This window comes from Propithecus coquereli, unplaced genomic scaffold (genome assembly GCF_000956105.1).
Source record: "Propithecus coquereli isolate 6110/MARCELLA unplaced genomic scaffold, Pcoq_1.0 Scaffold50, whole genome shotgun sequence".
In the NCBI taxonomy this organism is placed as follows: Eukaryota; Metazoa; Chordata; class Mammalia; order Primates; family Indriidae; genus Propithecus; species Propithecus coquereli.
This window is the reverse complement of record NW_012150841.1, coordinates 2989391-3016971: the sequence shown is the minus strand read 5'-3', so window position 1 is coordinate 3016971 and position 27581 is coordinate 2989391. Positions and strand designations below refer to the sequence as shown.

General features: G+C 34.7%; 1 protein-coding gene across 2 annotated transcripts in view; it reads right to left on the bottom strand.

Annotated features, from left to right (window-relative positions):
- The window catches only part of CNKSR2 (connector enhancer of kinase suppressor of Ras 2), a 284669-nt gene that overhangs the window by 20056 nt on the left and 237032 nt on the right, over positions 1–27581 (bottom strand). For both annotated transcript variants that reach the window (XM_012656319.1, XM_012656320.1), the window contains 2 exons: positions 22778–22878; positions 20338–20887 (listed from right to left, as the gene is read on the bottom strand). In XM_012656319.1, coding sequence (XP_012511773.1) covers positions 20338–20887; positions 22778–22878 — 651 coding nt within the window. The remainder of the gene's footprint in view (positions 1–20337; positions 20888–22777; positions 22879–27581) is intronic.

The window sequence follows — 27581 nt, the reverse complement described above, 5'->3', positions numbered from 1 at the left end:
TTAGTATATTTATTTTATTAAACGAGGACCATGTTGTCTTTTCTAGGGTGAAAATACGACCATCAAAGTAGAGATGCCATCTTAAATCACTTTTTAGGGATGTGCAAATCAAAAGGTGAATCTGGGATTCACGAGTTACACTTAAGACTTCCTTACAACCTCCTTTCACTGGTACCATTTTGGGGCTATGTGGAAAAACAATGATAGCAGCTATGAAGAAATTAGTGTCTCCATAACAAATTTAATCATCAAGGAATTCTGTGAAACTTTGATTCTATTTGTGATACTAGTATGTGTGTGTGTGCTTGTGTGTATTATATATATATACACATGTGTATGTGTACACACGCATACATACTAGCATCACAAATTTTTATATATATTTACATATATATATATATATATATATATGAGAACAAATTAAAAACATTGTACTGGTCTGTATGATCTTCCATAGATAATTCATCAGATTTGGATGTGCTATAACTGGATTTCTAGTGATAAATTATATCAATCCTTTCTTGTTAAGTCCATGTGCATTTATGATCAAGGTTCTAGAATAACTTTTCTCATACTAATTTTATTAAGTACAGAACTAATCTAAAAGATAACAATATTGGATGCAGAAACAAATTTAGAAAATCCCACACTAAAATTAAAAGCAGCATTTTAAGACCACTACCAAGTGAATATTAAATGTATTTACTACTATTTAGGAATACTGTCACATAATTTGATATGAAACATTATTCCTTAGTAATTGACTATGCAGAGTACACACCATAAATATAGTACACACAGAACCAGAACCTGACCAAAGAAAATGTCATCATGACATTTTCTTTCTCCTTACTGTAAATCTTTGGCACAGGACTAGAAAGCCTGTTTTCTCTTTGTGGAAAATCAATAAATACTTCAAAAGCCGAAGCAGGAACTCTTCCTTAACAAAACAATATACTTTAATTATAGAAAGCCTTGGTTCCCAAGGCCTTAGTTTCCGCTATAGGAGGAACGGTTTCAGATCTTAGTTGTGTGGACATATCTGATCTCCATAGTGATGAAAAAGTCAGCCTGGAAAGGGGCAAAAAACTGTGATACATTGCTCCCTATAGAAACAGCCAAGCTGAAATCAAATGCAGCTTCTGTATTTAACATGGACAAAGCCTGAAGCTTCAGTGAACTGGTACTTTACCTCAGGAGTTGCCATAGAAACCTGCTAAGAAAGGTGGGTTACAGATACCCACATCAAATTGTTTAATATTACTAAGACATAAAATCAAAGGCCAGAACATATGGGTTAAAAGTAATAATATATTCATTAGTTCTGAATTTGCTTTTCTTAAACAGGACCTAGGAGTTTACTGTTTTTGCAAAATATCATAAAATCTAATTAGTCTAAAAATAATCCTAAGAAATAGCACTGAACAACTTTTACTCTTCAATTTAGTATAAATAAATATTCTGAAGGTAAACCAATTTAGCCTCTTAGCTCAGTAATAATGATACTAACATTTGTACTTTACTTTCTACTTTAAGTATTTTCATATGCAATATTTTGAAAGAAGATGCAGAAAATGGGAGAATTTCACTAAAGTTCACTTTGGTAATGACTTTTTATCTCATACTACATATTACATGAGAAATTAGAAGTTTGAAACAGATTAAAGTGTAAATGTTGCATTCTTTAGTAGTTCCTTTCAGGTCATGTGAATTGACTCCTCAGATTTGTAAGAGGTGATAGAAAATAATGTTTTACTATGAGAGAACACACAGTAACCCACAATATATCAGATCTGGCATCTGTGAGTAGGGATTGATAAAATCAGTGATATCTCTGAATTTATTCCCAAATCTGTTGTTTTTCTAACCCCCAAATGACAGATAATAGGCAGAAAGATTTCGATTGTTTCTAAGATGAATAAAGTGGAACTTGGAATAAAAAATTGAAATAACAACTTTGGCCACTATATAAAATACTTTTCAAATTGGTCTCCAGACTTAATTCTTGGGAAGTAGTTTTTAAAAATATCCTGATATTAACAATTAGCTATAAAAGGAATCATGTCAAAGTTTCAAATACTAAGAAAGAGTTTTAACTCAAGTGGTGGAATTGTTTCACTGTTTATACATATCACGTTACATAATTTTTGGACACTAAAATTGGAAAGTACACTACTTATAATTTTTATTAATAAAAGGTAAATTGGGGTAAATGTGATTGAAAGATCAGAACAAAGTTTTTGCTTTATTTGATTGAGCATATTAATGGTGATCATGACTTCCTATAATAAACCTAAAAATTTTAGTTTCTTTTATATAGATCTTATACATATATAGAAAAAGCATGTGAAAGGAAACATTTTGCTAAATTTTAACCTGAATTAAAATTATAAATTGAGGGACAATATGTAGTTGAGAGCATTCACTCTGCTGTCAGAATGTCTTTGTCTGAATTTCAGATCTGTTATTAACTAGCTGAGAGTGCTGGATGTTATTAATATTTAAACTCAGTTTTCTCATCTAGAAGATAAGGATAATAATAGTAGTTACCTCATATAGTTGTGAGGATTAAATGAGTTCTATTATGGAAAGACCTTAGAATATTGCCTGACACACAGTACTCATTAAAAATGTTAGCTATTATTTGTAATAGATTAATGCATTCAATAAACCTACAGAATTTAAACAAAATGCATCATACTATAGGTGTTTTGGGTTTACCTTAGGGAAGGCAATTCTATTTTAATATTTTTTTCCATGTGGAAAAATATCTTCTCTTTCTATATGAGAAAAGAATGGAAGATTCAGATTTATGGGCATGCCTGGCTTTGTAGATTACATTTCAAATCCAGACTATGTGGCATATTTTTATAGAAAGATAAATCACTAAAATGTCTCACTTTAACAGACAGGTATAGTATATAGGAAAGATAAAAAGATTCTTCCTGAGACAACAGTGAAAGTCAAAGGAAAAATACATATAATTCTATCATTCCACTCAGAATGCCCTTGACATCTAATTTAAAATTAGTTTATACAAAGACCGATCAGTTAATGATGTTGTAAACTTGACTGAAATGAGTTGATATTTCCTTTAGAATGAAGGCAGTAAGTAAAAACACCTTCATTTTCACTTCTTCATAATTCCTTATATGTTCATCGAATATATTTCACTAAACTCAAATATGTAATAAATAAATTCTATTAATATAAATGGGATTTATTTCCCATATCAATGGGTGTTTCCCTAGATTTCTTACTTAATGCACTAATGTGGCAAAGTGTTCCAGTTTTCATTTCAAGATACAAACATAAAAGAGGGATATTGAAGAGTTGCTTTGAAACAAGTGCCTTCTGTGTTGAACTCTTGCTGTCAAATTCAAAAACATCACATATTTGAGTTTGTCATCGTGATGAACCATGTTACCTCCCAAATATTATAGCTTTCTCTTCTTCCATCTCTTTTACTGTCTAATTTTTGATCTCATTAAGAACCCAGCCCCCTCCTGAATTCACTTCCTTATCCAATTTGGACACCTCTGACTAGACCCCTCAATCCCTCACCCTCTTGGATACGTGTTACATGTACTCTTTCCAATGTCTGCTTTCTTACTTTTGCCTGGCCACTGAGCATTGCTGGAGAAAACTGTATATCCACAATGATTGGCACCATTCTAAAATTGAGTTTTCTCACGTTGGGCCTTCAGGCCTACTGGGTAGACCTCTTATTAGTGCTAGGTTAGCTCAATATCAAATCCTCCGTTAGAGGTGCTCCAAGCTTCCATTACACTCTTCAAGACCTACTCTTTACCTGTGGATCTTCCTCTGAGCAGATAACTTTTTGCCTCCACATTTGCAGAGGGGGTATCATTTCTCTCACATGCACTGTTGAAATAATTTTCTAATTGGTCTCCCTATCACCCATATTTTCCCACACCAGTATATCTATATTGCCATCAGAGTGACCTTTCTGAAACTTATATCTGATTATGTTACCTTCCTACTGAAGGTCTCCATTATGTTTCTTTGGGTACAATCCAAACTTCTGGGCATGGTATATTAAGATCTTCATAATTTAGTTCTACCTAAATTAGTTAATAATTCTGTGTTTTATCTCTCCTTATTTACACTAAATTCCATATTTCTCCAAATTATTCTTTGTTTTTCTTCCTGTTTACCTTTGCTGATGCTATTTTTTCTTACTACCTAGAATATACCGTTCCTTTTCTTTTCCTCCGGGTAAAATCTTATTCATCCAGCCTAAATGTCACGTCCTCTGTGAGTCCTTGCCTGATTTCACAAGGTAGAGATAATCAAGACCTTTTAAGTGCTTTCATAGATCTTAATATGTTCATCTCTTAAGACACTTAATATACTATACTGTTACATTTGGATGTTTTTCTTTCCCATTATATGATGAACTTATTGATTCTGTGATTTTAAAAAATCTCCATTTTTCCAGAATTTAGCAGAGTGAATACTCAGGATTATATCACCAAAATACATTTTTATTTGATGTCTAAGTATATGGGGTGCAAGCTGAACACTGAATAAAGACTTCTATTAAACATTTGTGTAAAATGCTTTACCTCACTATATTTTAAACTGAAGTGAGATCTACTTTAAAGTCTTTGAGGTGAACTATGTGGCGGGCAGGGTGGAGGGAATTTTAGGAAGATAGGTCACTGAGGTCAAAGAATGCTATTTCTGGCACCACTATGTCAAGGAAGAATGATTTAGACCTTATATGAAGTGATAGTGTAACCATTGCTGAAGGGTGTTTTCTTTGAATGACCTAGATTGTCAAAATATTCATATGTCATTAATATTAGGAATAGATGAGATAATTGAAAACCTTACTAAGACTCAGGATGAGATTTTAATTATAAATATAGCCTATAAATATACTCTCTGAAGGTCCTTCTCTGTTGACAGAGATAGAGTAAAAGGAACTACTACAAAACAAATCTTATCTTACCACCTTGCTACCTTGGGAAGATGTTGGAAGGGGTTGCAGCCAAATTGCTTGATATGGGTTTATTACTATGTCTAAAAATTTTTCCTTTAAACAGATTTGGAATGGCTAGGTTTCTGTACCACATGGATCAGGCAAAATAGATACCATTATGAGATAAATATTAGTTGCTGTCTTAACATTTTAAAATGCCATATTACATATATATCTATCTCTGTATTTATATAAAATATTGAAAATTTAACAGAAAAAGAATAGCCAAATTTTACCCAAATATTTGAATGATTTACCCATCCATTCATTCCTTTTTGACTTTTAGAATATGACATGCTTTTATTTTAATAACATTTTCTTGAAAAGTGAGTTGAGTTAGTTTTCATTCTAAATAAGCATTCTCTAATCACTAAAAAAAAATCTGATTTCTTATATCACTGGATCAATAAAATGGCTTCTCTAAAAAGTCAGTCATTTCATTACAGACAATTAAAACATAGGCATTAGTGTTCTACCTTACTGAGTCAAACCTAATGGCTTATATCACTCATATTTTCATTTAATTAAGCCACAACCACCTGAATTATGAGCTACTGGAAATAATATACAAGTATGTCAGATATACTCATTTTAAGGTAAGCTCTGATTTTAGAAATTGAGCAATGAATAGAATAAAAGTTTGGGTAGGTAGATAAACTAATACATTATAATTCTACTTAACCTGAAAACCAATGCAACAAGTCATGATAGAAACTTAGGGGTAGCCTATTCCTTTACACATCAGAAAAGGATTCCAGATCGCTCCCATTCTTGAGCTATAAGAATTATGACTTTATAGGCAAAATTATCATTTTAATTCCACTAAACTCAACTGCAAGTACAATAAAAGTTTTGTGAAATTTTAGGCACTGTTGAGATATATGACCTGTCTGGTTTATGACTGCTTTTATGATTCACCTTTAGAATGATAACCAAGCCCTGCAAAGCAGATTCTTGCTGATTATCAAGCAAAACAAACTACATTATATATTTTTTGTACTTTTTTTCTTTCTTGCTTTCTTTTAAACTTAAGACACAAAGTGAAATAGAGTATCTCTGCATTTTGTGAAAATAGTTTATCAATTGGTTTAAAGCTCCTGATTTGATGTCAATTATCTTAATATGCTAAAAAGGTAGTTCTGAATATCAGTAATGCATAAGACTTTCTTACACATTTCAGAAATTGAAGACTGTGATTTTATGCCACCAGTGGAAATATTATTGATGTTTAAGCAGTGAATCATTTGTGTAATCTGGCAGTTTCACACTCTAAAAACATGAAAGTCATTTATAAACTCACTGCTCAATATAATGGGGGACAGGCTAAATTTAAGCTGGAATTATTAAAAAAAATAGTTATTCCATTCTTGTTTTTATTCTCCATATTATAATTAATCAGAAACCAATCTTTGGACACCTATGTCTTTTTTCTTCCAACAATGCACAGTATTTTGTAAGCCATAAATCTATGAAATAGCTTAAAATTTTTTTTTTAATAAACGTGCTTAAAAAACAACAATTTTTTGCTTTGTTTTATAGTTTAGGGAAAACTTCTTAAGCTGATATTCTTTTTTTTTTTTTTTGAGACAGCTTTGCTCTGTTCCAAGTGCAGTGGTGTCAGCACAGCTCATTGCAACTTCAAACTCCTGGGCTCAAATGATCCTCCTGCCTCAGCTTCCTGAGTAGCTGGGACTACAGGTGTGTGCCACCACGCCTGGCTAATTTTTTTTTTTTTGTAAATATCTTGCTATTGCCAAGGCTGGTCTCAAACTCCTAGCCTCAAGTAATCCTCCTGCCTCAGCCTCCCTAAGTGCTAGGATTACAGGTGTGAGCTACCACACCCGGCCCCAGAAATAGTTTTATTTAATATTCATTTAATTTGAGTTCCACAACAATGAAGTACATGTTATACATCTTGTTTAGTACACACATGCTCAGTGAACTATAGGCAATTTTTGAAGGGCTAAAAATCAAGTTTACTTTTACTATCAGCTATGTTAATTATTCAATTGGGAGAGGTATATCACTGGCTATGTGTGAAAATCTCAAGGAGCATTGACAATGTGGCTTACTACTTTTGATTAAATTATACATTCTGAAATGTTATTATGTATTCGCTAAAAACATAATGAAAGAGATCACCTTTAAGAAACATCCTTGTCTTATAGACCGGCAGCAAGTATATAGCACTAGATAGATTATGGCAAGATAATCTAATAAACAGAAATACTCAAATGTCACCTCAATTTTTACAAGTTCTTCAGAGCAGGAATTGGTAATACAGTTTTATAACACTGAAATATTATTACTTTAAATGAAAGGGCTTAAAATGAAGAGGTTCAAATGTAACTTGTTTCTATAATTCGAAGCTATTATTTATAGGGGGTGTAAGTTGGGACACAGTATAGAAATTATCATTCTTAGGAACCACTGAATACAGCTAACCAAAGAATATGGTTGATCAGGGATAGGACTTGGGTCTAAAAAAATAAGCTACTAGAAATCTTTGGTAATCTTATTTTCTTACTCTTACTAGATTCTGTAAAAGTCCAAGGTCTGTAGGGTTCCAATACTTCATACTGGCATATTCTAGTATTGGTTGAGGGATGCAATAACAAAGTATTAAAAATATTACAAATTATCTTAATGAAGTCACATAATTTTTATGGTGTCACTTTTCCTATTTTTGCAGAATAAAAGTTGGATCAATTTCTATGAAACGCTCTGGAGATGAAAAAATATCAAATGATAAAACCTGAGTTCCAATACTTTCTGCTTAAGTCACCAATATACTAACTACAGGATTTAATGCATTAAAAATGAGATTAATACACGTAAGCAATTACTGAATGCATTAAAACCTTGATGATTTCATGTCTCAGAAATATAAAGAAATGAGTAAAACCTATTTGGGATCTAATGCTGAACAACAGGGAAGAGCTTTAGCTTAAGAAGGATTTCTATAAAATATGGAATGAGAGGCTATTAGAAATGAACAAGTAGAAAACAGTACCAATTGCTCATAAGAACAGTGGCACGAAGGTAAAAGCTCAGCTGATGCTTGTGAAAAAACTGAAGATACAAGTACCCTTTTTAAAAGAAAAGTTAAGAAAAAATAAATGACAAAAGAAAGAACCATATGGCTTTAGTTACATTTTAGGCTTTTCCTACAAGGAGAAAAGTCTTCAAACTAGGACATTTAAAAAGAAACGCTTCTGGAGACAAGGGACTACTAAGAACTAGTTTGTGGTCTCTTTGAACCAGTAGTTATAATCTTAGAAAATGAATGAACTTTTTGGAAATTATTTTAGGGCTACTATCAGAATTCTGTGAGACTTAAAGTTTAAAAGAAGAATTCTCTTATCCAAACAAACAGAAAAATTAGCATGGGTTCTACAGAGAACATATTGATAAACCTGATATAAATGTATAGTAAAGTTTTAGAATAGACAATGATTGGGAAGAGTTTGATTTTTAATTTCAATTGAAGGACTAACATGGATTCAATAAAAATGAAGCCTTGTAAACTGTCTTTTTTTTGGACAGTATCTTACATAGGATGAAATTTTGCATGATACCCTTATAAATAAAAATACTCTAATGTGGACTGAATGACATTACTATTAGGTGGATCTAGATAAGGACTTTGAATGACTTAATGAAATTAACACATAAAGTTTCAAACTTAATGCTGTAAGGCTCTGTCCTTGATCTTTTCTTCTTTAAAATGTTTTCTTTTAAAACGTGTTTTCCTTAATCAATGAAATCAGTTAAAAACATAAAAAGGATGCTTAGAATGTTGGAGGATTATTCAACGATAAGAGGGATGATCAATATCATAGATGATAAAACTGAGATTCCAAATTTTGTAACAGAGTTGAATACTTCTGGGTGTAACCCAAGAAGTTAAAATTTTAACAGAAATAAGTAGTTGCATTTAGGTTAAAAATAAGTGTGGGATGCTATATATGGGTTGGTAACATTAAAGCATTATATGAGCCAACAGTGAGCAGGTTAAAACTAATGTAATCATGTTAAGAAAAGTATAGTGTCTAGATCACCATAATAGTTCCAATACACTTAGCATGGGGACACTAAAAAGAAACAAGGTGTCCAGATGAGGGTAGAGAGGTTGGTAAGTTATCTAGAACTAATGTCATAGGCATAAAGGTGACTACATGCATTCAGTTCAAGAATAGACAACACAAATTATGTTTGATAACACAATTCAATTGTAGAATTTTAGACATATATAATGTTCTGGGTACTATGGTGAGAGCAAATGGCAAGGCCATTATGCTGGAGAGAAACATAAAACCTTAGAGTTGGAAGAAGCCATCAGGTTTGACATTGTAGCTAAATCGGGAATCCAGGACTGGTAGCTGGTAACTCTGTCTCTTCTTAAACATACTGGGTGATGGGGGAGCCCACTAAGTTCACAAGACCAGTTCAGTTATTCCATTTATGAGCATGTAATAATTAGAATGTTTTTCCTCATATCAATCTAAAATCAGCCTCTCTTTACCTATTGTGTCTTCTGGAACTTCAAAGACTATCTTATCCCTCCTTCCACATGACAGCCTTTCAAATACTTGCTCTGTATTTTTGTAATTTGCAATTTTAGGATTCACAATGAGAAGAAAATTTATCAGAAGTCTGTTGTATCAATACAAGGAAGAGCTTTCTAACTAGGGCTGTCCAACATGAAATGCCCTGCTTTTGGAAGGAAGGAGTTCTTGAGTCCCTAAAATATTCAAGCAGAGGCTCAATAACAATTTTTCAAACATACAAAGGGTGTTTCTGTTTTGGGTCGGAGGGCAAAGTTAAGTGTCTTAAAACTCTGAAGTTCTATGGTGAGGTGAAAGCGCTACTACTGCATATTTACATACAGCATGACACATATGCCCATCCTAATAAAAACAACTTATCTGTTAAATGAAACCTTTACCTTAATATAAAGCATTTTTAAATGGGTTCTGTAGTATTTAATAGAGAGACACCACGGACAGTAACACATTAAAAAAAAAGATGTTCACAAATTTAAAGAAGCATTCAAAGTTAAGGCTAACTTTTTAACTTAATTCTTCAGCAAAGATAGTCAGCATTTGTGCAGAATTATTTTTGGAATGGAAAACTTTCCTGCCTCCAGTGCTGAGGCACAATCCTTCTAATTAATAAAAGCCCATCGTGAATCTTAAAACATAAGATGCTAAATTAAGAGAAGGCTGCCCAGCTTCTACACAGGATATAAAAAAGACAATAGAGTACAAAGTGAGGGGTGGGGATTATTGTTAGAATCTGCTGAAGGAGTGCATTAACCACACCGATTCCAAGCTGTCCCTCCTCCCTGTTCTTTTTAGAAAAGGCATGTGAACGCCTGTGTGTTGGCATTGTTAAAGAACAAGGAGAAAACAGCAGAGATGCTAGAAAAAAAGGTGTAAAGTTTAGATTTAGTGATATTGAAGTTATGGGCTATTTTCTCTCACCAAGAATCTCAAGATGTATGCTTTAAAATGTCCATTTCAGAAGTTACAGAATAGACTCTAAATTAGGCCATGGAGTAGTCTCAACAAACAAAACAATAAAAACTTAAGAAAAAAACTATAGCAAAAAGAACCAATAAAGTCAGGGATGAGAAAATTTGGCGGTCTTGAAGGAATGGATCTTAGGCATTAAGTCAATACATTCTACAGATGGTTTATCAAAAGAGAAATAACACAGTAAAGATAACAGATTCAAAATCATGGAAGATTATGGATTTTAAATGTGGAAGAAAATGAAAAACTGTTTAAAATGTTAAGGTTCAAATTTCTAAGATAGACATTCAGAATATAGTATAATTTTCTTTATTTAGCACTCTGCCAATATTCTCTATATTAATAGGTTTTTCTGGTAATCAAATTCCATAATGGTTGTACTATAAAATTAGGAAGCAGTTATCAAAGAAATATTAATCTATAGTCAGTAGAGTATGATGTTCATTTCATTGATTTTTAGCCATCTGATTTGTATTAATCAGTACAGCTGAGTAACCACAATGCATATTCCCCACCATGATGTTTAAAGGAACAAGCCAAATCAGAAATAGCTCTTAAAGTGATCTCATCTCATTCTAACCAGTCTCACAAATTTTGCATAAGTGATGATAAGTACCTTAAAATGAAAAATAAAATATCTTGTGCCATCTCTTAAAGAATAATTTTTATAAAATTACAAATTGGTTACTAGGGGAAAACTATTGGCACAAAGTAACAAAGATGCTGCGTATTTTTAATTATTTGCTCTGTTTCATGCCTTTCTTTCAGAAAGAAAGATCTGTCTCATTTCTTAAAGATAATTTACACATTTCTGTTGTAAGCAGACTTATGGAAGAGCTAGAATATACTCTTAACATGATACCTGGCATGTAGAAAATAAACAATACATGCCTTCTGAATGAATGAATATATGCTTAGAACTAATTAGATAATTCATCGATACAGCAAACCAAAAATACAATATGGAGATTTAGTTTATATTTTAGTAGCTAAATCTAGATATTGAAATGTTAGGGAATCCACGATTAACAATGTTAAAGAATGTATAGCTCTAAAATGAATCAATGAGTTTGATAACTGTAACTCTTATTTTCAATTACTCTAAAATTTCTGTGAAACAATCCAGAAAGTTGATTATTGGCATACTTTGTGTTTGTAATAGAAACAAGTATACACGAAATTGTCACATTACATCCCAGAGACAAGAACATTCTAGAAGTTCTTAAGTGTGAGGTTTAAATATTAAAATATTTTTTAAGATCAAATACCATTTTTGCATTTAAAAATATAATCATGGGTACTTTTCCTTATTAAATGACATATCAGTGGGACTATTTTCTCATTAAAAGAAAAAATTTCAGGGTATAATAGATTGAGCTATTAAGACCAAATATTAGGCTAAAATGTGCCTATGGCTAAGCAGAAGAAAGTCTGAGTGGCCAGAAGAATGGAACTAACGAGAACACTGGAAAAACTAAAGGAAGGTAGTTTAGTAGAAGCGTTAGTGTTTTATAACTTGAAGCCAAACTGATCACCAGATTCAGTGGCTCTGAAGCCCCTAAGTTCTTCTTTCTGGCTTTTGAAGGCTAGATTTTTTTTTTTTTAATTTTTCTAACTAGCTCTGGCTTAGCTGTTTTTCATCACAGAGCTTTGGGGTAAGCTGACAGTACTGGAAGATCTCCATAAAGAAGGCTGGGCAAAATTCATACAGCACTGCGGCATTAGATAAAGCAGTCAAGAGAGCTTTTGACATATCAGGCTAGGTTTGTGTGTGGGGTGTGTGTGTGAGCATGCGCGTACAGCCATTGCCATTTCTTTCTTCTCACATTTCTCCTTCCATCATTTTTGAAAAGGCCAACTCCTGCATTTTCTGGAGTAATAAATTCTGGGTTTGGGGCTTGGTTCTGCAGTGATTAAGTTATCTCACAAGATTGTTGCTTGCGTTACAAATTGAGGCCATATCAAAAAAGTTTCAGAGAAAAAAACTCTACCTGATAATCAACTAAACCATCCTTCACTTCCCCACTCATATTGAGTTGTAAGTAAAAGATATATGAGAAAAATAAATTTGTAACAGAATTGATTTTTTAAAACCTTACGGTTGACAGTAATTACCTCTGTAGAGTAAGAAGGAGAGATGGTTGCTTTGTAATTTCACCACTGCATTATTTATTTATTTATTTTGCAATAAGCAAGTTATCACTTTTGAATTCAAAAACAAAAGAAAAATGTGGGAAAATTGAAAAACTTCCAAGGTATGTTTTACGGTATAATTCTGTTATATCTCAACCTACCATATTCTGGTAGTTGTTAACTAACCACAGGAGGTAAATTTTGTACACTCAGGGCGAAAAAATGAGGCATTTGTGACCTTCAGCTTTCTCTGGTAAGTGTGATCAAAGTAAAAAAGGGACTGAATTTAGGATAGGTTCTTGTACAATAAGCTAGAAAGCACTTATTGAGAAACTAACAATATGCTATTACTGAGCTGAAGAAAAGCGGTTTGCTTTTTTGATGTGTGAAAATAATAACAGGTAGCAGTATGGCTGAATCTGATCATCTTTCTTGGTCAAAAAACATGTAAATCGTAACTTTTATTACCTATGCTAGTGAGGGGTTGTCATCCTTTTACTTCTTATCTGGCCACATCTTCTGCTGGTGTGACTCTGTATCATCTAGAATTCATTCTTTGGTCATTTAAATTTGGCTTCATTACTTATTAACACTTTTGAGATTATTTTCCTGGCTGATGTAGGGCTATTGGTTATTCGCTAAAGTACAAGTTGCAATTTTAACACTTTTTACAAACTAATTAGGATGAAGCTAGGTAATGGACGACTTCCAAGGGAGACCCAGGGCTGTGAACTAAGCACTGGTAGTGATTTGAGTCATCCTTCCTGCCACAGGCAGCAGATTTTGTTGAGAAGAACAACTAACTGCCTAAGGGTGCTGGAAGATCTGGTTTCTAACTGATTTATGACAATGACCTAGTCATTTCACATGTCATATTCTTGTGGCCTTCATCTTTGAAATGGGAGTAAAACAGGAGGAAAATGGTTTCAATAATAGAGAATGTGACTATAAAAGAATCATAATGCAAAAAGCAGTAATTCTAGTTATTAGCATTCCAGCTGTGTGTTCGCCAGCATGAAGAGGGTATGCTGAACACATGCAGTCCTGGCTTTACCTTTACAAAATACCTAAAATGAAGAACTCTGTAATGTTTTGATTCCTGTTTTATGTCACATGATGGATAAAACAATAACTTTAACTCTATTACATAATAAAATGGAAAAGAAGTTAGTAACAAAAGGGGTTAGCTATTATTAATGCATTCACTCATTCATTCCTTCAGTAGTGCTTGGCCTTCTATGGGCTATATACTGTCTTAGGTGATGGGTGTACAAGCCAGGAAATAAAATCCCTGCTCTTAAGAAGCTTAGATTCTGGTGAGTGCAGGTGGAAAATAAATCAGTGAATAATATATAATATTATACTCATAGTGATAAAGCTGGGAAAAATATAAAACAGGGTACTGATACCAGGGGATAAATGGTGGTGGTGGTGGGGCATCTGAGTCAGACCAAGTTGTCAGGGAAGGACTCTCTGAGGGGAAAGTATTTGAACTGAGACTTGAATAGCCAAATCTACAAATAAATATTTAAGTAAATATATCAGATAAGGTTATTGCTATTTGGAATATAAGGTTTCTTTTGAGTTCCCAAATGTCCAAAGGCAAAAAGGAAGGGAGTAGTGAGTGGTAAGAATGTAAAATGAGGGATATTGCTATTTGAGCTCCTAGAAAACAGCTAATATGTTAGCTTGAAACATACAAAATTGTTGATATTTCATTGTTTTGACCTACAAAAGCAGCACTTCATATGGTTCAACTCATAGTCTGGAAGTGAACAAAGATAGGCTATGTAGTTAAGTAACCATTATTTAATGAGGTTTGCCAGGCCTAATTCATTAAGTATTGTAATTGCCCTCTTTGCCTAAATCCAAATCTACATAAAATAAATATACAATTATATAACATTTATTGGACAGACTTACAATGATACAGATATAGATAATAAGTGATTTTTAGCATTACCTCATTGAATCCTCACACAACCTCAAAAGCTAGGTCCTGTTACCGTATCATTTAACAATGAAGATGCTGAGGTCTAGAGGTGTTAAATATTAAATAACTTGATTAATCATACCACTTATAAGTGGCAGAGTGACAAAGCAAGGATTTGACTGAGGAATGTCTCCAGAGACTGTACTCTAAGTTAGGATCACATACTGTCTATAGGAATACATGCTTATTTATTTCATGAGGCAAAAATAATTATGTCAAACTTATTATATTTTCAGAGCTATATGATATTTATCTCCTCTTTCATATATTTAACATTTCAATAGTGCCAAAACTTTTAAATGAGGTGATGTGATCTGGGGCATGTGTTTGCATACACATATTAAAACACTGAACAAATATATTTGAAGACATAACATACATAGTAATAGAGCTGCTCATGCGGAAAATAATGATAAGCAGTTTGGCACATTTCTTTTCATGACCTTAAAAACAAATCAAGGTTAGTCTAAACTACTGATAATTATATTTCTCTTGCCATTTGTTTAGGCATAGACATGGGATGCAACCTTAGTCAATGAAATCTGGAGATAAGTCTACTGGAAGGATCCAGGGAAAGTTTCCCTTGATCTTACAAAAGAAGCTAAAGATAGGGCCTGGTCTCTGGCTTACTGGATGCTGTCTTATGGGAAGTGATGCTTGGAGATGTTGGCATTACAGAAAAGTCAACTGAGAGTCCTGACATTGGTGAGCCATGAAATTCACCCCAGAACAGCCTTACCTCTTGAATTTCCTGTTTTTTTTAAGATAATACCTTTCTTCATTATTTAAGCCAAAAAATGAGGGAGGTGTGATTAGAAATCCAACCTATAACCAGTATCAGAATTATAGCTAGACTATACTTTATATCCAATTTTTAGTGTTTAATGTCTCCCTAACAGTATTTCTTCAAAATCAGACAATATGGTATTAAAATAGCCTTTGTTTACCTCTAGATTTTTCAGTTCGTTTTTTTATGTGTACTTGTTACATAATCAGCCAAGGATGGTGCTCTCAACTTCACAAAAGTGACATAATTTAGGTTCTCTGCTATTCTTTTTCTGAGTTTATCACGTCTTTTTATTCACATTGCTTATATCCTTCTCTATCTACTCCTTTTAGACCTGCACTATTTCAGATATTATTGAGGATTATGCTCTTTTAAATTCTTTGTGTGGGTGAATAATTTATTTTGACAATAAAAAACAGTGAAAGATGTTGCAACATTTTTCTTTATTTTCAACTTGTTCCTTTTCTTCCCTTCAACACTAGTTCACATTCTGGGAATAGTGTCTCCTTGCCCACGTATCTCCTACCTGAATGTTCTTAAAAATCATGGCCTTTAGAAAATATTCAGGAAATTACTCTAGGATCCTTAAAACAACTGAAGCGGATGAATGTATCTTCTGCACTGTATTGGTAGTAATTATCTAGCCTCTTTCTGCCTAGATAATTTAAGATATTAGGATACTGAGGTGCATATTCTGTGTAGTTCTGAAGTTATTAATAGTGTGCAAAGGATGTTAGATTTTAGAAAATAAATATATATTTAAATATAATTTATTTAAATACATTTATTATAAATATAATTTATTAGAATATATTTAAAAATAAAATATAATTTTAAAATATTTTTCTCAGCAGATCTCATTTTGAAAGCGTCACTAATATCTTATCCAGATAACCTAATGTGTACAGTAGCTACAAGGTAATAGATTTTATCCCTCCTCCCTGCCCAAAAAAGACCTAGGTTTTGCTTTAGATTTCTACAACCAAGTTAAATATATGTGTAAATGAAGTGAGAATACTGGTAGGTAATCTCCAAGACAATGAAAAAGTGAACATTATAAATTCATTGAGTAAATGAAGGTACCAGGAATGTGTGGTTAGGAAAGAGTACCCTTATAGCTGCTAGGGGGAAATCATCAGGATTGAGACTTTTGAAAACATCTGAATTGCCGAGTATGTACGGTAAAGGAAAGGGACGTATTCTAAGTTGATTTCAAAATGTATTAACTAAAACAGTATTTTAATGTTATGGCAGATGATTTCTGAATCAAGCATATCTTTATATTTTGTCCCATACTTTTATGATTTATACTCCTTGAAAGTTGTATAGGCTGACATAATTTATAATTTAATTTAACTCAAGTATTATATGGCCCATATCTAGCAAGGTTTGAAACTGTTAATTGGGATAATAGGAAATTACTTGTCTTCTCCCAAATGTCAGTGAAGTAGGTCAAGATAATTAATATGCAAGCTGACTTTTCAGTCAAAGGAAAACAAGACAGGTCTCATCTGTGTACTTTTAGTATCATCCATTTCAGACTAAAATGAGTTCAGCCTGAGAAAATCACAGTATGACTCAGTTAAATAATTGAATTTCAAAATAAGACAAAAGGTAGTTCAACCTTAAGAACACAGATTGAAGTCTGTTCTAAGGAAGGCTAAATTTACACTTCATAAGCAGGGCCAAATTCCACTTCCATAAGGAAACTGAAAAACATCTAGGGCATAGATTTAGGTACATCTTGCTTCTTAGATTGCTCTGTAAGCTCGTAAGCACTATATCATATATATCATATTATAAAAAGAAAGGTAAAATATAAATAAGAGAGCAGTTTGGTTGATGACATAATTCTTTACCCTTAAGGCATAAGATCGGCTATATTTTCATGTTTTATTCCATTACTTCTTTTACCCACTTGCCTGATGTTTCCTATTTTTAATTTCTAGCTAAACTTATTTCCTCTGCAATTCTGTACTTGATTAGTACAAATTCACTTTAGTAGGTCAAACCGAATGTTTGCCTCAAGCAGGATAGTTAGTAACATACCACTGCTGGACTTTGATTTTTACAAGCACGGGTTTGCCTGCTGACCTGTGCAGCAGCACACTGAGTACTCTGTGTTGGAGGGCATGCATGCAAGTCTGAAGCTGATATAACAGCCACAGCTTTGTTCCTGTGCATAATTTTTGCTCTGCTGGTATAACACCAAGCAGCTTGATTTGAATAAGCAGCGTGAGTACTTAGTTCTAATGGCCAACCGGGGCAGCCATGAAGATGACATCCCTTAACTAGATCTTAAAGATTCTTTTGAAAACACTGGCTTTTAAAGCTGATGCTTCCCAAATGAAATGTTCATCAAATTGCACACTCCTAAATATTAGAAATAGCAATGCTTTCAGAAAAGATATCACGAGAAAGGCGAACATATGTTCCATTGAATGAGAAGCATCTTCCAGGCAAGCACGAAATGTACTAATCTGTTGAGAACAGTTTGAAGTACACCAAGACATCGAGTGGTAAAGTTTATGGAAAAATACCCAGAAAGAAATGGGGCCTAAAAGATAGTGCAAAGCCACCTTTGGTGAAGCAGATCTGACTAAAATAGCATGGACTGCTCCAAAATTTTGAATTGTAAAGCCAAAATGTACAATACCAAATTTACTGATACACTCACTAAGGCTGTTATGCCTTATCACAACTATTTTACAAAGAGAATCCACTGAAAAAAGATGAAAAGTAATGAATAACTACCCACTTAACTCATCTGAAACGTGAAGGAAAAAAACCCTGGCTTAGGAGTGCATCTATGGCTAAAAACAAATCCAATTCACAGAAAAACAAAAAAGAGACTCCAGAAGAAAAAAAATTGAAAGCCTTCTAACTAGAGATGCTCTTTGGGCTACTGGAAACCTGAAGGAAGTGTCTAGCGCAGTGCTGTGTTTTCCTTCCATGTCCTAGGATGTGCTTGCTCCTTTCTAGTCCTCCCCTACACAATGACCAGGACGAGCCGTCAAGTGCCTAGCTTATCCGAAACAAGACAGCATCAGCGACTCGACCTGTAGGAATGATTGAATGTTTTCTGAACAGAATTCTCTATTTCAGAGGGCTGTGCCTAATTTCAACAGTTTATTTTAAAATGGCTGAGATAAAGTGTTTTCTCCAGTATGTTTGTAAAATAATAAACAAGCCTCACAACTTAGTCATAGCAGTTGTGTCGTACCTGAATGACAGTTGAAATAAAGTTTCTAACTCATTTGAGTTAAATTTTAGAAAATGTGTTAATTTTGGTAATCATTAGAATATTAAACATGTATTATTATGCTTTCCTGAACTCCTACAGAGGCCTAGCGTGCTGCTAAATATTTCTTCTTTGAGAGTCTTCCATAATCTTTGATAGATATGAATGTTGGGAGGGCTTGGCAGGTAATGGATGATAATTACTTTTCCTGCACCAACAGTATACCTTTTATAATGTTTTTCATGTAGATTATGGCTAAAATATACTTCACAGGAAGATGATTCAGCATATGAATTTTATTATAAGCAATTATTATATTTTATTGGTAGAAGATTTAATTCTCATTAAATAATACAATGAAAATCCACACCCTAAAAGGAAATCCACTGTATTTTCTTGTCAATAATTTCCAAAGTGACTGTTATTTTAAATAAGCTTTATGTTGACATAGGGCTCCTGACCTGTTGGTAGCCTGTGAGCTTTGTGTTGTTTTTCCAGTTGTGATAAAGAATATACTAATATATCCTGTAAATAAAGACCTTTATACTTGCAAAATGGGCTGAAGGTTACATTCTGTTTGTATCCTTTAGAAAGAGAAGGCTAATGCCCTACGGGTATCAAACCAGTAATTGTGGTTTCATCACCATTGGCTCAAGTTATCTGCACTAAGTGGCCCAGACTACATTTTGAATTAAGAGATGCAAACAGTTTTATACTATTTCTTCTATACTGTTTTTTTTTTTTTTTGCATTTTACATTCAGGACTTATAGCCAAATCTAGATTTTCTTTGTAACGAAAACAGCTGAGTTATAGTCGTTCCCTTAAACTAGCCTGGGTTTCTGGACTGATATCATATCAGTTACAAACAGATGCTTGGTATGACATGTTGAATAAAGAACTTGGTAACTAGAAAGCATATTCTTACTGCTTATAAGACAGAGGGTTACTTAATTGGCATCTCTCTTAAGAGTTGATTCACTCACAAATTGAGTTTTGCGATCAACATACATACCAAGAAAATAAGTGGATGCTTTTGGCAATTTGGTTTCTAGAAACAAGTTCAGCTATTTGGAGTTGATAGAAATGCTATGTGAAATCTCTCCTTGGAAAAACTGTCTTTTGGATTTTTCCTTTAAATCTTTTGACAGTGAAAGGGGAAGATATATTTGTATATGTGTAGGTGTGATTGGGTGTATATGTCTGTGTGTGTGTGTGTGTGTGTGTGTGGTGTATATTCACTTATTCAATCAAGGCTCTGCATTTATAGTTTCTTAACCCAACTCAGGGGGCAACCACCATGGGCCAATGAGACGTTGCATTCAAGTGAGAAGAAAGTAGATAAGAGAAGGAATAAAAAAATGAATACCATTAACCTTAAAAAGCAAATGGGTAGTTGGAGAAAAATTTATTTGCTCCAGATGTGGGTGTCCTAGGATATAAACTTCATTACTCATCATTTTTTCCTCAAGTTACTGAAATTCTGCAAGTAGGACACCAAGGGGGATTTAAGTTACCATACAGCAAGACCACTATTTTAAGAAAAAAGGGAAACGAAATTGTATTTTCTTCAAATAAGAAGTTTGAAAAGGTGAGGACTTTTGTGTACATAGGCTAAAAATCTCCAGAAACATACTTACTTTTTTCTCCTATGTTTTCCCCTGCTGCCTCCCCTTCCTCCTCCTCCTCCTCCTCCTCCTCTTCCTCCACCTCTGGGGGTTGCACGTCATCCTGTGGGTCACAGGCACTAACTGGCGCATTCAGACAGCAGTGGTTGAACCCGCTATCTCGAGGCAGAGTAAAACTTCGAGGCTTGCCCCCATTTCCATTTAGCACTTGCATCCTCTCACTCTCAGCTAAGGGGTATGGCCCATAGTGATCCTGCAGGTGGCACTTCTGCGTTGGAAGGGTGGACTGCCTCCTGTGCTCCGGGGAGATGGCCGCGGAGTCAGAGAAGACAGAATCCTCCAGGGGCAGAGTCTGAAGATAGTGTAAGCCTGAACTGGTCAGTGGCGTCTCAATTAAATCCTGCCAGGAGCGGCGCTGACTGGCTGTCTTGCGAATGGGGGACACCACACTGCTCCCGGTTACTTCCTGGCGAAACTCCTCATGGGAAGACTGAGACTGAGAGGTCTCCGTGGAGGAAAGCCGGCTGTGTTTTGCTTCCACATAAGGACTGGCGCAACTCATCTGTGGAAAGGAGCCTCTTATTAGTCTCTACCAAAATAACAGACCATTGCTACTGTCAAGTAACACATTTGGTTTTTGTCAGGTAATATTTAAGTGGATGAACTCGTACGTAGTCAAGTTAATGACTAGGCCAGTTTGCAGATGTCTCAAAGTTAGGCCCCAGATTACATTTTAAGAGACAGAGACATGGATGTATTGAAATGCTGCTATATCAGGCTCTCATGAAAAATCTGACATATTAATGCAAAATTTTACAATGAAAATATGAGAAAATGTGCTTACATAAGAAATATTCAGCAACTAAAAAAATTCCAAAGTTTAAAAATCTCTACACATTTTGAAATCCTGAATAAGTACTGTCCCCAGATTAAAATTTCTGGATTTTATGTGGCTTGGGGGTGAGGACAAAGAGTCTTTGGATCCGAGAACAAGTTGCCTATGAACAGACAGAACCCTTCCTCTTCTTCACAGGGGAATGTCTGCTCCTATGGGTGCCACAGTAAAACTGTCTTATGGTCTTCTTAATTCTATGGCATTTTCTAGAAGGTTAAAAATGTAGGCAGGATGAGAGTATACCCTGCTGGGGATTAGCAGTAGCTTTGAGCATAGATACTGCAGGGTACATAAACACAAAAGAAAAATGGAATAATTTTATCCCTAGAATTTAAAGTTTGAGAATATATGTTATAGCACAAAGCACACCTCAGAAAAAGGACTGGCATCAAGTGAATGCTGTCAAATACTTGCAGGTACCCCAAGTGCCTCAAGCTTTAGCTTTGGCGTTAACATACCAGTCCAGTCTCCTTGCTGACAGGAGGAGCCTGATTTGCTAAATGGGATCATTACAAATGGGGCTGAGGTGGCGGCCAGGACAATGAAGTGAAGGTGCATGCCCCTCCTCCTGGTAAAGGAGAAGTTACCTGGCATTTTCTGTGGGAATTACCTTCCTTCATGTTAATAATAATGCTCATAGTTTCCTCCTCGAAATTCACAAGTTTCTATGTTTAAAGAGTTGTTCAGTGAAGATGCAGTTTCCCTTTCTTCCTCTTTTATAAATATTTTTTAAGAATTATTCAGATCCTGATGTTTTAGAAAAAGAGTGAAAATATGAATTGCTCCCCTGGAGTAATACAGAGGTTGAAATAGGTTAGCTGTTGTTGTCACCTAAATCCAGCTTCCATTTCTTTGTGGAAGACTCTGTCTCAAGACAGGCAAAATTGATTCTTACGGTAATGTGACTATGGAACTTATTGTCTAAACGGGAACACTACTGAGACACTCTTGGTAACTCTGATGGGAAATGAGCATAAAGTGGGATAGTCTCAAGCAAACCAGAACAGCTGTTTACCCTATTAAAAGATCAAAGTACAGTCTACACACAGAGTAATTTACAGAGGTTTAATAAGTCTGGAGCACCATATAAACATATACATTCAACCAGATCCCATGGCTGTCTAAAAAGATACATGCCGAAACATTCTCAAGACAGATGTAATATTAATTTTTATGAGGTGCTTCTAAAGGATACAGGAATGAACTTTATTAGTATGGAATGGTTAAGGTCAATTTACATATCTTTTTCTAAAAACGCTTTTTTGCGGTTGATATCTCCATGAAGGCTACTTTGACACTAACAGTATATATATTTTTAATAAAACTGGACAGATATTTATTCTGCTTGGACACTGTGGTGACTGTCTACTGATTAAATATTCTATGTATACTTAAAAAATTTTCCTTACTGATTTTAGACCCCTAATTCTCTTTTCCTCTAAGAAACCTGAGGTTTGACATGCAATCCACTACATAGGTTTTTTTTTAACACACAAAGGGATGTTTTAGGTCAAAGAATTTGGTGACATATTAAGTATATTCCTGTTGTTAACTTACAGAGGGAGGCCGTGGGTATGTATCATAAGGGGGTGGTGGGCTGTCTTGTTTTGGTGTTGATGGAGTATCTGCTTCTTCCTTGTCACTCTCACTCCAGTAATCTGAAAATTCACACATGGATACATCACATTTTATTGAATATTTTTAGCCATATTTTTAGGAATATACATTACCATTTAATAAACAAATTTAAATTTCACTTCTATACCATGCTCCCCAGCACTCCCCTAGCCCAGGCCCACCAACTTTTATTTTCAATTGGGTTTTGAGGAGAAAGGAAGAGTACAATCACCTAATTCTGACCTCCTTTTAAAGAAAATGATTACCTGCAGCTATAATTTTAGAGAATTAAGAAAAAGACACTGCATAAAGCCAAATCAGGTTTAAGGTACTTTAGATTCCAGGTCAAATTATTCTGAAGCTTCAATTAATGAATAATATCACATGATGCCTCTTAAAGGTATATCATTTTATCCTAAAGGTGAATACTCAAAGAAGAGCAATATATACATTGCTGTAGATCTCTACAGATATAAACAGCTTCAAAAATATTCTCTTCTCTGGCTTCGATTCACTGGTTATCTAACAATCACTGTTTCAAGAGTCATGCTGACATGAATCTCTATAACACCATACTCCCACCTCTCCTCGGAAATACATGGCAAACCCTGATTCTTGCCAAATGCAAAAGGGCAAATCTGTTGATGTGGGCTGCAAGTTCCAAACTTCCAGAACTACTTAAAAGGGTAGCAAATGTAAGCCGCTAGACAATGTGACTTGGCAGACCTCAAATAAAACAGAGGGGGAAGAATTCTCAGGGACACATACTAGAGTGATCCAAATGCAGCAAAAGAGCCAATAATCAGATGTAGTCTACTAATACCTCAACTACCCTGTAACTGTTGGGTTTATTCTTCATGTGATTTATAAGAAAAAAACCCAGAAGTATTATCCATATCAATTTCAGATAAGAGAAAAGACATTAAAACAAAAGGTTCCTTATTCTTCTGAAAGTTTAAATCAAAAAGAACCAGCACAAGGCTTAACTAACATTCAGATGTAGGTGAAAAGTCATAGCACATGTATTTACAGGAACCCCTCTCCACACAGGAATTCCCACTTCATAATATTTTTATATATTTTCCCTGCAGTGCTGATTAATATTAATAAGTACAGTTAGCATTTATTGAGAAATGATTATATGCTGAATAGAAAGTAATAGAGCTGGGATTTGAACTAAGAAATTGTCTTACCCTAAAGTTCCGAGGACTAAGTTGCTAGGACTCTTTTGTATAACATAGCAGGAGAGTTTGTTGTGAAGTATACTGATGATGATCATTTTATCCCCTTACTTCCTCCGCTACATATCTCTGGCTATTGTGAACAGAAACTCTTCAGCAATGCAGACTGGGAATAAATTGTCCATTATGTTCAGGCCTCAAAACAGAAGGACACTGAAAATTCTATTCCTACATTAATTATTCCCTTTCAGTAAAAGATAACCAAGGACTAGTTAATCTAAATTTGATATCTGTTTTTCCCATTGAATCATGCCAGTGACGGTATACCAAGTCTTTTCTCAAATAAGAATGGACATAGCAAACCCTGAACCTAGCAAACACTGGTGGAAAAAGCATGAACTATATACTCAGGCAGGTGTAGGTTCAATTCTCAGCTAGACAAGTGCACTTACCATCTCTGTGCTCTTGTGATGGTTACTTAACTTCTCTGACTTTGTTTTGTCATCTGTAAAAGGGGCCTAATAATAACTGCCTTTCAGAGTTGTATGTGTGTGGGCACTAAATACACCAAATAAAGTAACATATTCAAATGCCTTGTACCTCGAAGCACCCAATCAATATTAGGACCCCTTATCTTCTTGGATGCATTTGTAGTAGCTGCCAGGACAGTCTGACCTAGGTCACACGGGAATAAATGCCTGGTGTTCATCTTCTCAGATATTAGTTTTTTCTTGTAGCAAGTTCCAGCAATGAAAAGTGAAATCTGGAGCCCTGGGGCCTTGGCTTGGTAGTTTCTCGAGAGCTTGAAATACTACTGGGAAGACACTGCTGGAGGTGAAGGGAATGACAATCCGCCCGCCCAAGTATGGATCACTCTGCTCTTATCCTTCCCACTATTTCCAGAAACTGTGGCGCCTGTGCTTAGTTTCTCCTTGATGTTTGCACTGATACCCCCCATCCTCCCTTGTTTTTTTCTGGGACTACAGGCACGCACCACTGAGCCTGGCTAATTCTTCTATTTTTAGTAGAGAAAGGGTCTTGCTCTTGCTCAGGCTGGTTTTGAATTGCTGAGCTCAAGTCATTCTCCTGCCTTGGCCTCTCAGAGTGCTAGGATTATAGGTGTGAGCCACCACATCTGGCCTAGCTCATTTTTTTTTTTAAATTTTGAAATATTACAGGGGGTAAAAATGTTGCTGGTTACATGTATTGATTTTATTATGCTTGAGTCTGGGTGATACCCATCACCCAAATAGTGTTCATTGTCCCAATAGGTAGGTTTTCACCCATACCCTCATTCCCCCTCCCCTGGCTTGATTTCCACTGAGTTTTACTTCCCTCTGAGCATGTGTGCTCATTGGTTAGTTCCATTTTAATAGCGAGTACAAGTGGTGTTTTTCTATTCTTTAGATATTTCACTTAGGATAATGGTCTCCAGTTCCATCCAAATTGTTGCAAAAGGCCTTAATTCATCCTTCTTCTTGGCTGAGTAGTACTCCATAGTATCCATATACCACATTTTGTTAATACACTCATGAACTGATGGCACTTGGGTTGATTCTACATCTTTGCAATTGTGAATTGTGCTGCAATAGGCATTCGAGTGGAGGTGTCTTTTTTGATAAAATGACTTCTTTTCCTTTGGGTAAATACCCAGTAGTGGGATTGCTGGATCGAATAGTTCTTCTAGTACTTTTAGTTCTTTGAGGAATCTCCATACTGTTTTCCATAGAGGTTGTACTAATTTGCAGTCTCTCCAAAAGTATATAAGAGTTCTTTTCTCTCTGCATCCATGCCAGCGTCTATTGTTTTTGGACTTTTTAATAAAAACCATTCTAACTGGGGTAAGATGATATCTCACTGTGGGTTGCATTTCCCTGATAATTAATGATGTCAAACATTTTTTCATGTTTCTTGGCCATTAGTCTATCTTCTTTTGAAGAGCTTCTGTTCATGTCTTTTGCCCACTTTTTAAAGGGCTTGTTTTTTCCTTGCTGATTTGCTTGAGTTCTTTGTAGATTCTGGTTATTAGCCCTTTATCAGATGTAGAGCTTGTGAATATTTTCTGTCATACTGGAGGTTGTCTATTTTCTCTGTTGATTATTTCCTTAGCTGTGCAGTAGCCTTTTAATGTAATAAAGTTCCAATTTATTTACTTTTGTTGTTGCTGTGATTGTCACTGGGGTCTTCTTCATAAATTCTTTGCCTAGGCTGATTTCTAGAAGACTTTTCCCAACATTTTCTTCTAGAAATCTTATGGTTTCATGCCTTACATTTAAGGCATGAAATTATCCATCTTGAATTAATTTTTGTGAGTGGTGAGAGATATGGATCCTGTTTCATTCTTCTGCATGTGGCTATCCAATTTTCCCAGCACCATTTATTGAATAGGGTTTCTTTTCCCCAGTGTACATTGTTGTTTGCTTTGTCAAAGATCAGCTGGCTGTACGTGAATGGTTTTATACCTGGGTTCTCTGTTCTGTTTGATTGTTCTATGTCTCTACTCTTGTGCCAATACCATGCTGTTTTTGTTACTATAGCCTTGTAGTATAGTTTGAAGTCTGGTAATGTGATGCCTCCAGATTTGTTCTTTTTGCTCAAGATTGCTTTGGCTATTCAGGCTCTTTTCTGGTTCCACACAAAGCACAGAATTATTTTTCTACATATCTGAAATATGACATTGGTATTTTGATGGGGATTGCACTGAATCTATACATCACTTTGGGTAGTACGCACATTTTAACAATGTTGACTCTACCGATCCATGAGTATGATATGTTTTTCCATTTGTTTGTGTGGTCTGCGATTTATTTCCTCAGTGTTTTTTAGTTCTCTTTGTAGAGATCTTTCACCTCCTTGGTTAAGTATATTCCTAGGTATTTTTCTTTTCTTTTCTTTGTAGCTATTGTGTGAGGCGAATGTGACAACCACTACACTACAGAAACCACTTCTCTGTAGCTATTGTGAATGGCATTGAGTCTTTGATTTGACTCTCAGCCTATTATTGGTGTATAGGAATGCTACTGATTTGTGTACACTGATTTTATATCTTGATACTTTGCTGAATTTATTTATCAATTCCAGGAGACTCTTGTTGGAATCTTTGGGGTTTTCTAGATGAAAGATTATATAATCAGCACAGAGCAATATTTTGACCTCCTCTTTCCCTATTTGGATACCCTTTATTTCCTTCTTTTGCCTGAGTGCTCTGGCTAGGACTTCCAGCACTATATTGAATAGAAGTGGTGACAGTGGACACCCTTGTCTTGTTCCAGTTCTTAGTGGGAATGCTTTCAACTTTTCACCATTCAGTATGATGTTGGATGTGGGTTTGTCCTATATGGCTTTTATAATCTTAATATATGTTCCTTCTATTATGCCTAGTTTGTTGAGGGTTTTTATCATGAAAGGGTGCTAAATTTTGTTAAATGCTTTTTCTGCATCTACTGAGATGATCATATGGTCTTTGTTTTTGCTTCTGTTTATGTGGTGAATCACATTTATTGATTTCTGCATGTTGAACCATGCTTGCATTCCTGGGATGAAGCCCACTTGGTCACGACGGA